At 36.1% G+C, this 14,690-nt stretch overlaps 1 protein-coding gene across 5 annotated transcripts in view; it reads right to left on the bottom strand.

Annotated features, from left to right (window-relative positions):
• Window positions 1–14,690, bottom strand: part of MUSK (muscle associated receptor tyrosine kinase) — an 88,328-nt gene that overhangs the window by 60,697 nt on the left and 12,941 nt on the right. For all 5 annotated transcript variants that reach the window (XM_058524732.1, XM_058524736.1, XM_058524734.1 and 2 more), the window contains exons 4-5: window positions 11,355–11,482; window positions 9,887–10,028 (exon numbers count right to left, since the gene is read on the bottom strand). In XM_058524732.1, the coding sequence (XP_058380715.1) occupies window positions 9,887–10,028; window positions 11,355–11,482 (270 nt within the window). The remainder of the gene's footprint in view (window positions 1–9,886; window positions 10,029–11,354; window positions 11,483–14,690) is intronic.

Raw genomic sequence — 14,690 nt, 5'->3', positions numbered from 1 at the left:
GTTTGAAATTGTGCATCGCAGTTTAATGCCTAAAAACTAGAAATGAAAGCTTACTCCAATTAGAGTATGCATATTTCAGGTCACAATAACTTTTCATTTCAAATAATATAATGTCAACATTATATTCAACTATTCAATTGTCTTAAACAATTTAAGACAAATCTTGGAAGCACATTTTTCTTCAAACCTGTAATTAAGGAGAGCCTAACGCTTCTTTAACTTGAAGTATTACCTATTCAGTGCAATAATCATTATATAACTTTTTTTTTCCTTAGAGAACTTTACTGACAACTCTTCCGCTAAAGGATCACTTGACCGTTGCTTCTACAAAGCACTACAGAACTTTTTAGATGAGAATGCAACATAATATCCCCTAAGTTGGAATCAATGGCTCAAACTCTTCTCTTAGAGCATGCATCCTATTTATCATGCAGATTTAATTTTCCCCAGCATGGCCCCCGGGGATATCGAAGGTTTGCATCTTTTTCTTTTGTTTGGTTTTGAAATACACAATGTACTCATGACAGCAAATCAAACCTGTTAGTGGCATCAAACAGGTAGAATTGATGCCGGGAACAGGACCACTGCAAATTTTATTAAAACTGCGAACTACGAGCACAGCACACACTAGGGTTTTAAATACCTCTCTCTGTGGCATTTGTCATGTTAAGAGCTGCAGCACAAACAAAGGAAAAAGCAAATCAAATGTTGTGTAAACATTACACGATTGCTTCCACTTTTCTAGATGCAAAAGGAAATCTGATCTCTAGGAAAGAAGGCAGCCGGAAGTCTAATGTTTTTGGAAACAGTGCTGATCTCTTATAGTTAGATCTATTGACATTTGCCTCTGGGACATCATATGGATATATCATCATATGTATGTATATTTTGTATATAAAATGATTTGTTTTGGTCTTTTGGAATTCTGCTTGTTGTCTTAGATAACTACATACGTCTGCAAAAAATCTTCAAAAAAAAAAAAAAAAAAGAATCTGATAGACCAGGTCAGCCCTAAGGATAGGAGGTGAAGCCTTTCAGACTGCAGAGAAATGGACTGCCAGCACTCAAGTGCCCAGACAAGTGTTAGAGACTCATGCACTGAGGTCACTTGAATCTGCCAAATGGCTCACCTTCTGTCCTCATTCCCCAGTATGGCTCTCCCAAGTGTTGAGACAGGGTTCTGCTTTGGAGACCCCCTGCAAATGAGGAGTTGTTTAAACATTAGGCAAGCCTACAATAACCCTCTACCTAGAAGGGCTCTGCTCTTGTTCTTGGTCTGCTTCTAGGGCTCTTATTTGCAGCTTTGTGCTGGTGCTAAGCCACCTCTTCCCACTGGTGATGGCTGACTGAGAACCCTCCCTTGGTTCCAGCTTCACTTCTACCCAATTTGTTTCTTAATGGCTTAAAGCTCCAAGGGTAAACAAGGTAATAGAAAATGCAATCAACAGGGAGCCCAGTACCCTCCAACATCCATCTGTTTTGAGTCTTAAGTATTCTACACTCAACCAGTTTCTGTACACAAAGCAGGATTCATCTGAATGTGATATTCACAGGAGGTAATAATATGGTCCACACATAACTCCAAATAAATAAATCGTTTCGTAGTAGTTAAGTCAAAGAATATAAGGGAAATACGTAAGAATACAAGAGAAATATAAAAAAGTTAGATATGTGTAAATTTTTTAATGGATCTTTTCCAATGATTAAAAAACTCATAACAAACAACCTCGCTGGCTATAAAAACAAGAATTATATGGTCATATTAAAAGTGTTTAATTTCTGTGGTGTGGTATTGATTAAACATATTTTTTTAAAGGGTGAATATCCCTCTGGGCAAAAACAGGAAAGGAAAATCAGAATCTTCAATTCAGAGATCATCCAAAGCAGCCGTGATGGCAGCCTCTCCTTGAAAACTCCGGCCCTACCACTCAAATCAGTACATGGCGCCTTGCACCGTCGTATCGCTCTCCCACCAGTGTCTATCTTCCAGTAACGATACGTAATAGAAACGGTGTGGATCGTTCTTTGGATACACACCATATCTAAAGTGGAACATGAAGCAGATTGGAGAAACAGACAAGACTGTCCCATGACTTAGAAGAGAATTCTTTGTATAAGGCACTGAAAAGTCGCTGTGTCTCTGTTTTCAACATAACAAAACTAATATGCAGCAAATATAATTGTTGGGGAGAAAAAGGCTACCTGGAATCATGCTACTTAAAATGATGCTTTCATCTCTGTGAGGAACTAAGTAACAGAAATGATCTCAAGTGGAAGAAATAGTTCTAGTAAAATATAAGGAAATCTTTATAAGCCAATATGATTGATTTATCTTTATCATGGTATGTTCGTTCTCATATTTGAAGACAGCTAAGGAATGATCTTTGCTGGTGAGCAGAGGCCACAGGCCAGGTGTGATTGCCTTTAAGAGGGGTAAGAGAAACCTCAATTTCAGAGATGTTAAAATGCACTACAAAGAAAAAAAAAACAGTCAATGTTGATTATATGAAACCAATGACTCTGAGATGCATCCCAGATGTGGTAAAATATGAAAAAATGAACATCGTAGAATATGAAATATGATATGTAGATTTCTCTGGACCTCATCACATCCTGCCATGAAACCTGTCCTAAAGCTCATCGTCACAGAGATACCTGAGACAGGGCTTAATCTTTCCAAAGGAAGAGCCTCCACAGTTGTGAGATTGACGAGTCTTTTCTGCATTCCAGGTGACTATGAAATTTGGGAAACCACAGAGAATTCCCTGCAAATGTCAAATCAGTATACCTATACAGTTCTTACCTGGCAGAGCTTCACTTTTCTATGGGAACTTATATTTATTTTGTTTTATGCATCAGTAACACCCAACCAAGTGTAGAAAATGTTTATTGAGAAATCAGAACCCAAATCAAATTTTAGTGTTGGATCCTCCAGGCCACCACAGAATCATAAATTTGAGGTTTCTGCCCATAAGAAAGAAGAGTCAAAGAGGGAAAGAATCCACCAGCAGCTGCAGCTCTCTGAACCCCTTCATTTCCTACTCCATCTAGGTGGCTCCCTTACTTTCTCTTGCAGGCCTCAAGCTTGCTATCTTTATGGACGGATTCCTCCCTAAGGAAATGGCAAGTTCCATGTTCTGTTCATCAGGACCCCATCTCTAACAGTATTCGGCTAATAGTCAAGTGTTGTGAATTTCCAATCAACATAGAGTTCGATTGCCTTTGACAAAACTTTTCCCATCCTTGATTTTGTTCTAGAGCAGAATAGAGCAACAGAACTGCAAAAATAATATATCAAACAGATAAACAGAAAGATTGATGCCACTTTATCAAAATAGTATAATATTTGGAAGAAATAATTTTTCCCAAAGCATAAATACATGTATTGATTCTTTATGATTATAAAGGTCTTTTTATAAAAGTTCAAAAAGTCTAGAACTATGTAAAGTATATGACAGAAGAAGTTAACCTCCCCATATAATTCTATACGCAGAGATGATGACTGTTAAGAGTTTGGTGTGTATACTTTAATATATAATATATAACATACTGTGCTTTAACTCACTTTTTCACTTAGGAATACATTAACATTTGTAATGAGTTATATTTCTAAAGAAATAGAACAGTACTTTACACATGGTAAGCACTGTATAAGTACTTATTAAATAAATGAAATAATAATAAAAACAGCAAATAATTATATAGTGTTTATGGTGTGCCTATATTAATTCATCTAATCATCGCAACAACCTAAGACGTAGGTGCTGTTTTTTATCCTATTTTAAAGATGAGGAAACCTATTTTAGAGATGGGAAACAGACCCAGGTCACATATATGGTGAATATTTTTAGAAGTTAGTACATAGAGATCAATCTTATTCTTTTTAATGGCTGCGTGGAATTTCATCACATATTTTGTCAGTCTCCTACTAATGCAAATTTAAATTCTTTTAAAATTTTTACTATGATATACAACTTTGTGATAATCTTCAACATAGACTTGTGTAAATAATTCCTTTAGATAAATCAGGAGAAGTTAAATTTTTGAGACAAATCTATACACATTTTAAAGTTTGACTTTTATTAAAAAAAAAAACACAGAAGACCTCCACTAGGCTATACCAAATTGTAAGAATAAAGGAAAATGCTGGTTTCCCCATATCCTCTCTATTGCTGTCATTATAATTGTTTGTCCTTTGTAAGCAATCTGTCTTTTCCTCAATATTTTGAGATTATTTCTTTGTCTTTGGTATTCATAATGATGTGTCTGGATGTGACATTATTTATATATCTGCTCTTTATTTTTACTGATTGGGACTTGGTGTGCTTCTCATACTTGAAGATTTGTTTTTCTTCAATTTTGGCAAGTTCTCAGTCATTATACTTTTGAGTACAGCCTCAGATTTTCTCTATTCTCTCTGTAACTTATATCCTCTATAATTTCCTAAATTCAATTTCATATTTCTCATCTCTTTTATCTCTCTGCCTTGAATTCTAAATTCTAAAGAACTGACTTCAAAGGTGTGGATTGCCTCTTTATCTCTAATATACCATTACTCATCCACTGAATTTAATGTCTATCATTATATTTTTCATTTGTGAAAATTATATTTAATTTTTTATCAGAACTGCTTTTCTTCTTCCTAATGTATTTTTCTTTGTTTTTTTTTCCTCCTTTTGTGTCTTTCAATAGTGTAAACATATTTATTGTAAGTGTCTATTATATTGTGTTTTTAAATGAATTTCCTGGGGTTTTAGTCTCTTTGTATATTGTGTCAGCTAACTCACTCAAAGCAGGTTGTTTCCTGTGGATGCTATAATTTTGCATTGTGAACTCATCCTCAGTGTGGCTTTATCTATGAAAATCCTATGTAACATCGGTAAGGTATTTCTTTTTTTGTTGTTATTAAATTTTTGGCTTGGGACCAATGGCAGTGTTGGCAGTATGAATTCAAAATCAAACCTATATGATATATAACCCCGAGTGTTGAATATTCATTCATAAGAAGACTTGGTTTCTCTTCTCATGAAGAGATAGACAAGGCTCTGTGTTGTCTTTCTGTGCCAGTGGATGGAATTTTTCTGGCCCATCTTTTCACATCTGTGATTCTCAGCTTTAGGCAAGAGTCTCAGTGCTAACATTCACAGGGGCCCAAGCCCTGTCTCTTGTCCCTTTAAGAGTCTTAAACCCCGTCTTCTAGGTTATAGAGATGGGCACCTCTTTCATTACCTCCAGGACAATGAGGAACCAGCTCATGAGCTCTCTGCTCTGTTTTATCAATTCCTATTCATTCCCAGCTTCTGGATATTTACATTTTATTCTTATGAGTTATACAACTAGCCCAGCATTTCTGAATGTTTGTAGTAGGAAGATTTTCATATTATCTTGTCTGTCTTATTGCTGGAGCTATAAGTGTTTAATCTCAGGTTTGTGTATTTGGTACATAAAGACTCCATGACTCATCACTTCAACCATTCTCTTGCAGTATTCTCAAATCCTTTGTCCTATTTTCCTTCCTGGCAAAACTCCAATGCTTATATCTTGCCTTTAGATTTAGCTTTCTACTTTTTCTGGACTTATACCTACACTGCTGAGCAATGCTGGGGATAAAACCTTGCAACTATGCAAATTGATGCCATTCCATATTTCCAGTCCCCTTCTCTACTAAAACCTTAAAGTTGCCAGGCAATCTTAGCTTACCTTGTGAGTCATCTCTCCCATCCCCCACAGCTATTTTAAAACCTTTCCACTCTCCTCATCCCCTTACCCCCCTTTACAGAAGTATTTTCAGAAGATAACCTTACTTTCTGCTTCCTAGAGGAAATAGAGACCATCAGAACAGAGCATTCTTAAATTCCATCCACCAAATTTAGGAACTCATACGAGAATACCCCCCTTTTTTCCTTTCTTCCTATTACAGGAAGGAAGTTTCCTCTTCCTGTGTAAGTACAGTGCTCAGGTAATTTATCATCGAAGCCTGGATACTTTTGGAAGTAAAAGAAGGCCTCTATTAATAATTATTCCAGGACAACAGGTGTAAAGCAGAACTGTCCTGGGCAACCCAGGACATGTGGTCATCCGCTGTATAAAGTTTATTGCTCCGCTTGTGCCTTGAATACATCCCTTTAGCTTCTCAAGCATCATGTTCCCTTGAAAATTCCCCTTCTCTCGTATGTTCAAATTCTCTTTCTCTCTGGGCTCTTTCTTAACATTTTCAATTTTTTTTAACCTTTAGATCTTTTTGTGTGTGTGTGAGGAAGTTTGGCTCTGAGCTAACATCTGTTGCCAATCCTCCTCCTTTTGCTGAGGAAGATTGGCCCTGAGCTAACATCCGTGCTCATCTTCCTGTATTTTGTATGTGGGACGCCCCCACAGCATGGCTTGATGTGCGGTGCCTCTGTCCGAGCCCGGGATTCGAACCTGCGAACCCGGGGCTGCCAAAGCAGGAGCGCATGAACTTAACCGCTATGCCACTGGGCCAGCTCCCTTTCAATCTTTTTGAAAGAGAATTCTCGCAAAACAACACCATCTTTTGCCACATATACCTCCAGCTACTGCTCAGTTTTTTGACTCTTCTCTTCTCTGCCAAATTTATTGAAAAATTTGTCTACACCCACAGTCTCTTGTTTTTTCAGCTCCCATTCTCCATCATTTACAGAATTTTGGCTTCTTCCCTCATCCCCATTCTGACACTTCCCCTGATAATGTCACACATGATTATCTTGTTCTTTAGTAGAAGAGACAGCATTCAGCATTACTCAGTTTTTTAGACACCTCTATCTGTGCAGCCTTGAGTGAGTTAGTTATCCCCTCTGTTCCTCAGTTTCTTAAACTGGCACAATGATTGGATCTTCCTCACCGATTGTTAGTGAAGGTTAAATGAAATAATCTATGTAGAGCATTTAGCATTTTAAAATGTTAGCCATCCCATTGTTCATCTTTTTAGAAAGATATCCACATTTGATTATGCTTGAGTTGGATGGTTCCATCAGTAATTTTGTGTGTCACTGTTTGAACCTTTTAAGACAAGTCAGAAGGGCAGAATATCTTTGCATTACCATTCTAGAGATCCAGCAGCCTGAGGATGGCATTCTAGAAAGGGAGTTTTGCTTCTGTGTTGAAGGGTGTTTTTTCACGTTTGTTGTGGCAGCTAAGAGTTAGTGAACACGCTGTACCAAATCCATGGTCTGGCATGCTTATCTTCATTAGAAGCTAGCAATGGCAGAAAAGGCCCTGACTTTTCCTGGCATACCCACTTGTGATAAGTGTAGCCCAGCATCAAATGGCACTTAGGGAGTTCTCATGCTAATTTGCTCAAACTAGTTTGCAGAGTTACTGACACAATACATAACAAATTTTTTTTTTATATGCCCCCACTGACTGCTACCCAGCCTCATCCTCAGCCCTCACCATTGCCAAGCTAGCAGTCATTTGCAGGCAATTTTGGGATTCTTCCGATCGCCTATCGGTTGCTTTTTCACCTCCTCTGTGTTGTAGGTTGAATTGGCCCTTCTTTTATTTATTTTTATTTATTTGTTTTTTTTTGTGAGGAAGATCAGCCCTGAGCTAACATCCATGCCAATCCTCCTCTTTTTGCTGAGGAAGACTGGCTCTGGGCTAACATCCAAGCCGGTCTTCCTCCACTTTATATGGGACACAGCATGGCCTGACAAGCGGTGCATCTGTGCGCACCCGGAATCTGAACCCGGGCCGCCGGCAGCGGAGCGCGCGCACTTAACCACTACGCCACGGGGGCTGGCCCCCCGGCCCTTCTTTTAAATAGATCATGTCTGCATTATATCTTGTAGAAATGCCTCAACTATTTCTTTCGGTGGAAGCCAACCTTTCAGAGCTTCAAGAGCCAAAACAGATTTGCTGCAATTTTTATGTTCTAATAATGATAATTATAGTTGATGCCATTTATTAAATGCTTATAATGTACCAGCAATGGTACAGAGCATGTCACCTATTTTTGTGTTATTGGCTGCTTTAATAGACACTAGAATGGAGTAGAAATAGACATGTGTGCTAAAATGATCATCTTACCTACTCTTAGAGTAACTTTAAATGATATTATGAGCTCTCAATACTAGCAAGTGTAATAAAACCTCTAGCATACATTAACTGTTAAAGCAATGAGCATGACCATTGAAATGTTAGGAAAAAAGGCAATATTCAGTTTTACTGATAGACGTGATACAAAACAAAATGGCAAGGCAAGACTAATTATAATTGGACTCCAACTAATTGAGAATTGTAATAATTTTCTCTAGGCCAAAGCTTAAGCAAATCATTTGAATATCTATGACCACAGTGACCTAAACAATCAATATTATATATTTTATATAGAAGCTCATATGTTGAAGAGGAAAATCTTTATGATATCATACACAAGTTGATAACATTAATCCTGTATCGTTCTATACATAGTTCAAGGAAACACTAAATCCGGGAAGATATTCAATGTGTCTAAGTGTGTGACTGAGTGTGTTTGTGTGTTTATTTTTCACTGAATAATTCACATCAACTGGTTGTTGCATACTGAGCTTTAAATAGCATTGGTAAATTGGAAGACATTAAATTACAGCAACTACGCTGAAAATACATCTTTTTTACATCTGACAGCCACTATTCCCACCAACCTCATTCTTTCCCATGAGGAGTTAATGGAAATTTTATGAGCAATTGATACAATGACATAATAAAAGTATGTTACCTCAATTAGAAGCAAGTTTGGGAATTGAGATCGTTAAAGCTGTGAGAGGAAGTTCTAGCTAGGAAATAAAAATAATCTTAAAGGATCTAATAGAAAACTGTGTGATTGAGAAGGAAGAGATATGGGAAAGGATAGATTTTGGCCCAAGCAGAGTAGGATGGAACCAAAGTAAGCTCTGGGTAACCCTTTAAGCCTTCTCTAATTGAACTATAATTTGTGCCAATGTGTGATAGTCTAATCACTTTATCAATCAGATAAGAGAAAAGCAGAAAAATAGGTAATAATTCTTACAGTCAACACTTACTGAGTGTTTACAAAGAGACAGACACTCTGCCAAGCCTATCAACACCTCACCTCATTGAATACTCCCTAGAAACCCCACTTTACAGATGAGAAAACTGAGAGCCAGTGGTGTTAACTCCATGGCTTATAATAGGAAGAGCTGGGAAGTTCTGTACTTAGTCTGTTTGCCTAGCACAGGCGTGCTGGTGGTTTCTATTTTTAAGCAAAATGTGATGTAATTTTAGGTCAAAAAGGATCCGACCGCCAAATGGACAGAACACCTAGCCTTATCTGGAGTCTGATTTCTCAGCGAAGACCTTTCACAATTAGTTGTTGAATTGGTTGACTTCCAAAAAACATTTTAAAAAACGAAAAATATTTTGACAATGTGACTCAATGAATTAGGACCATTTTTGGGTATACATTTTGAGTCGGTATTTTATTTTTCTCGGTCCTTTGTAACAGAATACAATTTGAAAAAAAAAGTTACTTTTTTTCTTGTGGTCTCTTTTTAAAAGTCATGTCTATACTTTGAAAAAGATAAAATGAGTGTTTTCAAATATGTAAACAAAGGAGAATTGTCCAAGCCAGGCAGAAGTTCTAAAATGGTGTCCTATTGTTTTAGTATTATAGTGAATTTAGTCTGTTTTTGTCAAAATTACCAGTGACTGTGGGCAATAGACGGAATATGATATACTGTAGTAGCGAAAATTTCTTTATCTTTTCAATTTTTGTTTTCACAGTTTTGACCTTTGGATCTAATATCTGGGACAGTTGAGGGAACTGGACTACCTACACCTCTGTTCTCGCAAGCTAAAGTACAGCCTTCACGGTGGAAGTGTGAAGCCCTCTGATACCACCATACTGGCAAGGAATGCAGCTCCTTACCCTCGACTTCCAGCTTCACCAATTTGGAATATGCCGTCCCGAGGCTGTTTTTTGCCACACATCGATAATGTCCTGCATCTTCCTTTTGCACATTATGAATCCTTAAACTCCCAGATTCAAGAACTGCGATGCGGGCATTTTCCTGCCAGGAATACAGACAAGAATTTTAAAACATCCATGGCTGTATCAGGGACACATTTGCCATATTTCATCAAGTCATCATCATCACCATTATTATCAAAAATATCATTTGAACATTTATTTGGCATTTATTGTGTGTAACATACAGCATTAAATGAGACAGCTCAAGATTACCTAAATTAATTTTAACAATGATCCCATAAGATATAGTTTATTTTTATTTTCTTTTATCACATGAGGACACCAAGGCTTATTTGATTTTGTAAGTCACACCCAATTCTGATGATTAAAAGCATTGTTTTTAACTACCTCATTTACCATATACCCAAATGGTATCCTTAGGGGAATATATGTCCTTTGAAAAATTGGAAAATTCTACAAATAATACAAAAACTGGACTTTGAAGTTCAAGTATTGCATTTATCTTCTCTTTTGAGACTCCAAATTCAGTATCATACAAAGCCACCCTTATTTTTATTGTAGAAAATACACCAATATTTATAGCAAAAGGAAAGCCAGAGAATTATATAGGTTACCGTAAAAAATTCAACATTATTTGTTTTGTTTTATTTTAAATAAAACAAAGCTAATCGATTCTATACTTCATTTCAATTAATTGACATATACAAAACCTAGGTATTCTCCACGGAATATTCTGAGCATAGTAAGATGAAAAACAATGTCTGTGACCTCATTGAGTTCACAGTTAGAAGGTGATACAAGGATGGAAAGAGACAATGATGATGCAGTATAATAATTTATCCATAAGTGTAGTTATAAGATACAAAAGCAGTAAAAATAGGCATGTGAATAATAAATTTTTAATTTGACTACTCTTTGTGATTGAAGTATTTATCAACGTGTTTGTTCACCAGTCTTGAGTCTTCATGCTCTACCTTCACTCCAGATTGTTCTCATTCCTTTTCTTTCAAAACTCACCTCTCTCTCTCCTCCCAGAAATTGTTTGTTGGGTCTAAAGCCCGGATTTTAGTTCTATCTTTTTTTACCCCTTAAGTTTCAAAGATTCAAGGTTGAAAAATAAATGATTCAACTAACCAACCAACTAACAAAAAAGACTCTAGTTTTGCTCTGCCTCTTTTTTCATTCCTAAAAAGAACTACTGGTTCCCATCTCTTTTTTCTTTAACCAGCCCCAACTGGAATGCCTTATGGTTTGTGTATATGGCAACAGAAATCTTTAAGTTTGGTTAAAATGTTGTATATGGAAACAAATTTATACTAGAAATTTGTAATCGTCTGAGTTTGCAAAGGACTGTTGTATTTGAAAATATGTTGCATATACATGTTTTAACATAATAATCACTTACCCTGAGAGCATTGTCTCCCTTAATCCATGACACTGATGGTTTGGGATTGCCCATTGTAGTACACGGTAGAACTGCCTTTAATCCTTCTATTATTTTTACATTTATGGGAGGACGAGTTATTTTAGGTTCTAAGGGGAAATAAAAATTCAAAATTAAAAAGGCAATATGGCTGTACTAAACTTAGGAGTTTCTAACTTTCTGTTTAATTCTAAATATCCACTTTAAGAATAATTTGTTACATTACAAAATTCACCAAATGTTAAGACAGGTTTTTAGTGAATATCAAACAGAAATCATTTTTAAAAGTTTAAATTATCTCTTTTTTATTAGTATCTTATTTGAAAAACACAAATTCATGAAACATATTAGGTATTTGAAATTATAGTATTTTTTGTGTTAAAAATAGTTAATAAAAAGTTGATTAAAATAAGCTGTCGCCAGAACAATTCATTATTATTTAATTCATACCAACAGACTTGAAAACATTTGAAAAGATATTTTTAATATAAATTTATATTTTTAATATAATTTTGGTTATTACCTACTATCCCTTTAGTTCCATCTTAAATTGACTATTAAATTTGGTGGTTAAAAATTAGAAACATTTATCCTTTAGAAAGTAAACCAGATGTCATTATATTAGTAATCAGAAACATTCTGTCATATAATTTAGGGTAACTGTGCTCCACAAAGCAAACTTGTGTAATTTACTCTTCTGTAAAACACTTTACTTCTTTCAGAACAAATAGTTTATGTCAGCTAATTTCTATTCTCCAATATTAAGCTTTCAGAGGAAGAAGTTATTAAATCTAATGTATAGAAGAATTGACAAGTTCAAGATGCCAGTTATTTTACTACTTGAATTATTCACAAAATAATGAAACTACATTTATTTCCTTAGTAATCTTATGTTACAGATACAAAACAGAAGACTGTCTGAAAGAAAGACTTCTGAGAAATGGATGCATTCTGTTTCTTTCAGGTCATGTGCCATAATCAATTTGTTACTTTGACAGAGAAGAGCACGAAATGAGGATTTTTTTACTTCTACTTTAATTGTGTGTGTTGTGGGGGTGGTCTGGTGGTGGTTGTAAGTGGTATTTGCAAAGACTGCATAGTCTATGGATTTTTAATCGAATCATTTATTGCCGTATAGAATTGGTATGATTTTGTGGCAAAAATATAAGGCAGGCTTTAAACATGTTACAGGAAAATATGAACTTTGTCACTTTGCCTGCTTTCTAAAGCATACAGTTCTTCTAATCAACACTGATTACCTACATTTAGATAATGGCCAGGCACCTCAATTGTGAGTTGGCAAAAACTTAGCTTAGGAGTTGATATTCTTATGACATAGTCAAAGAGAGTGTTACCCATTCCTTCCATTGGGTTCCCTGCACGCATCCCTGTGGCAAACCTGAGTCACAAATAATGTCTTAGGCAGAAAACCTTTGTTTAAAGCAAATAACTCCTATCTTCTCAGTGAAATAGATGTCTTGATCATCTGTTGGGTGAGAGGTGAGGAGAACCCTTGTGGGAAATTGAACATGAAGTAAACTAGAAATGAATTGAGTGTGGATGTGGAGTCGTGGATTCCCCACTCCACGGGAACTGAGTCAGGTGGAGCCATGAGCACTGACTAATCAGGACTGGTCATCTTGTTGAAGCAGGATGCTAGAAGTATCCTGCTAAGCCAGCGTTGAGCCCTTAGTTGATGGACCATAAGGGAGTTGGGGGAGGGAGCTCCTGAGGGAGGTCTTAGGGCAGCTGGAGTAGCGATGGAGGTGGGGACCTCAGGGGTCTCAGGCAGCAGCACTTTACCAAGCAGTGTGGAAGCACTGCAAAATTTTAACAATTGGGCTGGCCATACCAGTGTATACCTGCATGAATGGGTGAGCTTTCCTAAGGAGAGGGTGGAGAAAAGAAGCAAGTTTAGGCTAGAACCAAAATCAAGAACATTCAGTGCCAGAGAGAGTATAAGAAACATTCACAGGAACAGTAGCACCACCACCAAAGCAGTGAAATACTTAAATGTGCTCTGTCTTCAGAATTAAGCCTTCATTATTTAGCAAATGAGAACAACCCAACTTCTTTACTTGACTTTTTCACTGCCCACATGCTGAAAGAAAACGTGCTTGTGGGTACCTCCCTACCTACTTACAGAAGCCCCAGATCATCTTTCCCACAAGGTCCCACTAGCCCACTACATATTCATCCTAATTAATCTACGACATCATTTATAAGTATGATCAAACATAGAAGATTAATAGACGTTTGAGAAACACCGTGAACACGAAAGAAAAGAACCTAAATAAAATCAAAACTTACCCCGAAGAAAACAGAAATAAAGCAGGGAAAAAAGAAGAAAATATTTCTAAAAAATGCATTAGTGATATCCATAGAGAGACTTGAGTGACTATTTCATCATAAAACATGTAGCTTGTTATGAAAAAAAAGGAGCAATCAGAGAAGAAATTCTTTGAAGGTTAAAATATGAGTTTTTAAGATCACAGTACTCAATATAAGGGAAGAATAGCAGAACGGTCATATTGAAGACTAAATTCACGCTATGGAAGGAAAAGTTAAATCTCTAGTAAGTTAGAATATCAGGATAGATATGTAGAAAATATGGGGAGAAAAAATTAGAGTCATGAAAATTGAAAAAAGACATCTAATATTTGTTAGTTAAGAGTTTAAGAACGAGAGCTAGAGAGTGAAGAGGAAGAGACACAGAAAAAAGTGTACCTCATTTTGAAAATAGAAAAACTTTTAGTCTTCAGATCAAAAGGCCCACCTAAAACTGAGTAGGAATAATAAAACACACACCTAACATATTCTTGTCAATTTGAGAAACTTATGAATTCTAGAAATAAAGAGAAAAATCCTAAAATTTTTAAGAAAGATAAACATCAGATGTATCTGTAAAGAAATAAGAAAAAGATTTCTCATTTACAACATAGAAACATGACAATGAATCATTGCCTACAAAAAGGTAAGGGAAAAGCCTTTCTAAACTCTCATTCTGTGTCCAGACAAATTGCTCTCCAAGAGAGATGGCAAAGTAAAGACTTTCAGCCGTGCAAAGATTCAGAATATATATCATACATGCTCATTCTCTGAAAAGAAGCAGCTAATGACTTCCTCCAGCAAAACAATAACAAGAAAATATAAAGATAAAAAGATTTTTTTAAAAAGTGATGAAAATCAACAACAAAAAAACTCACAAAAATGGTCCCAGGTAGAAATGGATTCCACTAATCTGTATGGTGCCAATGTGCATATTTATGTGATTTTTTTTTCCCATCAGTAATATGGGGTCAGAGAGGAGAAAATGAA

The sequence above is a fragment of the Diceros bicornis genome, chromosome 28 (genome assembly GCF_020826845.1).
Source record: "Diceros bicornis minor isolate mBicDic1 chromosome 28, mDicBic1.mat.cur, whole genome shotgun sequence".
NCBI lineage: Eukaryota > Metazoa > Chordata > Mammalia > Perissodactyla > Rhinocerotidae > Diceros > Diceros bicornis.
This window is presented reverse-complemented; position numbering and strand designations above follow the sequence as displayed.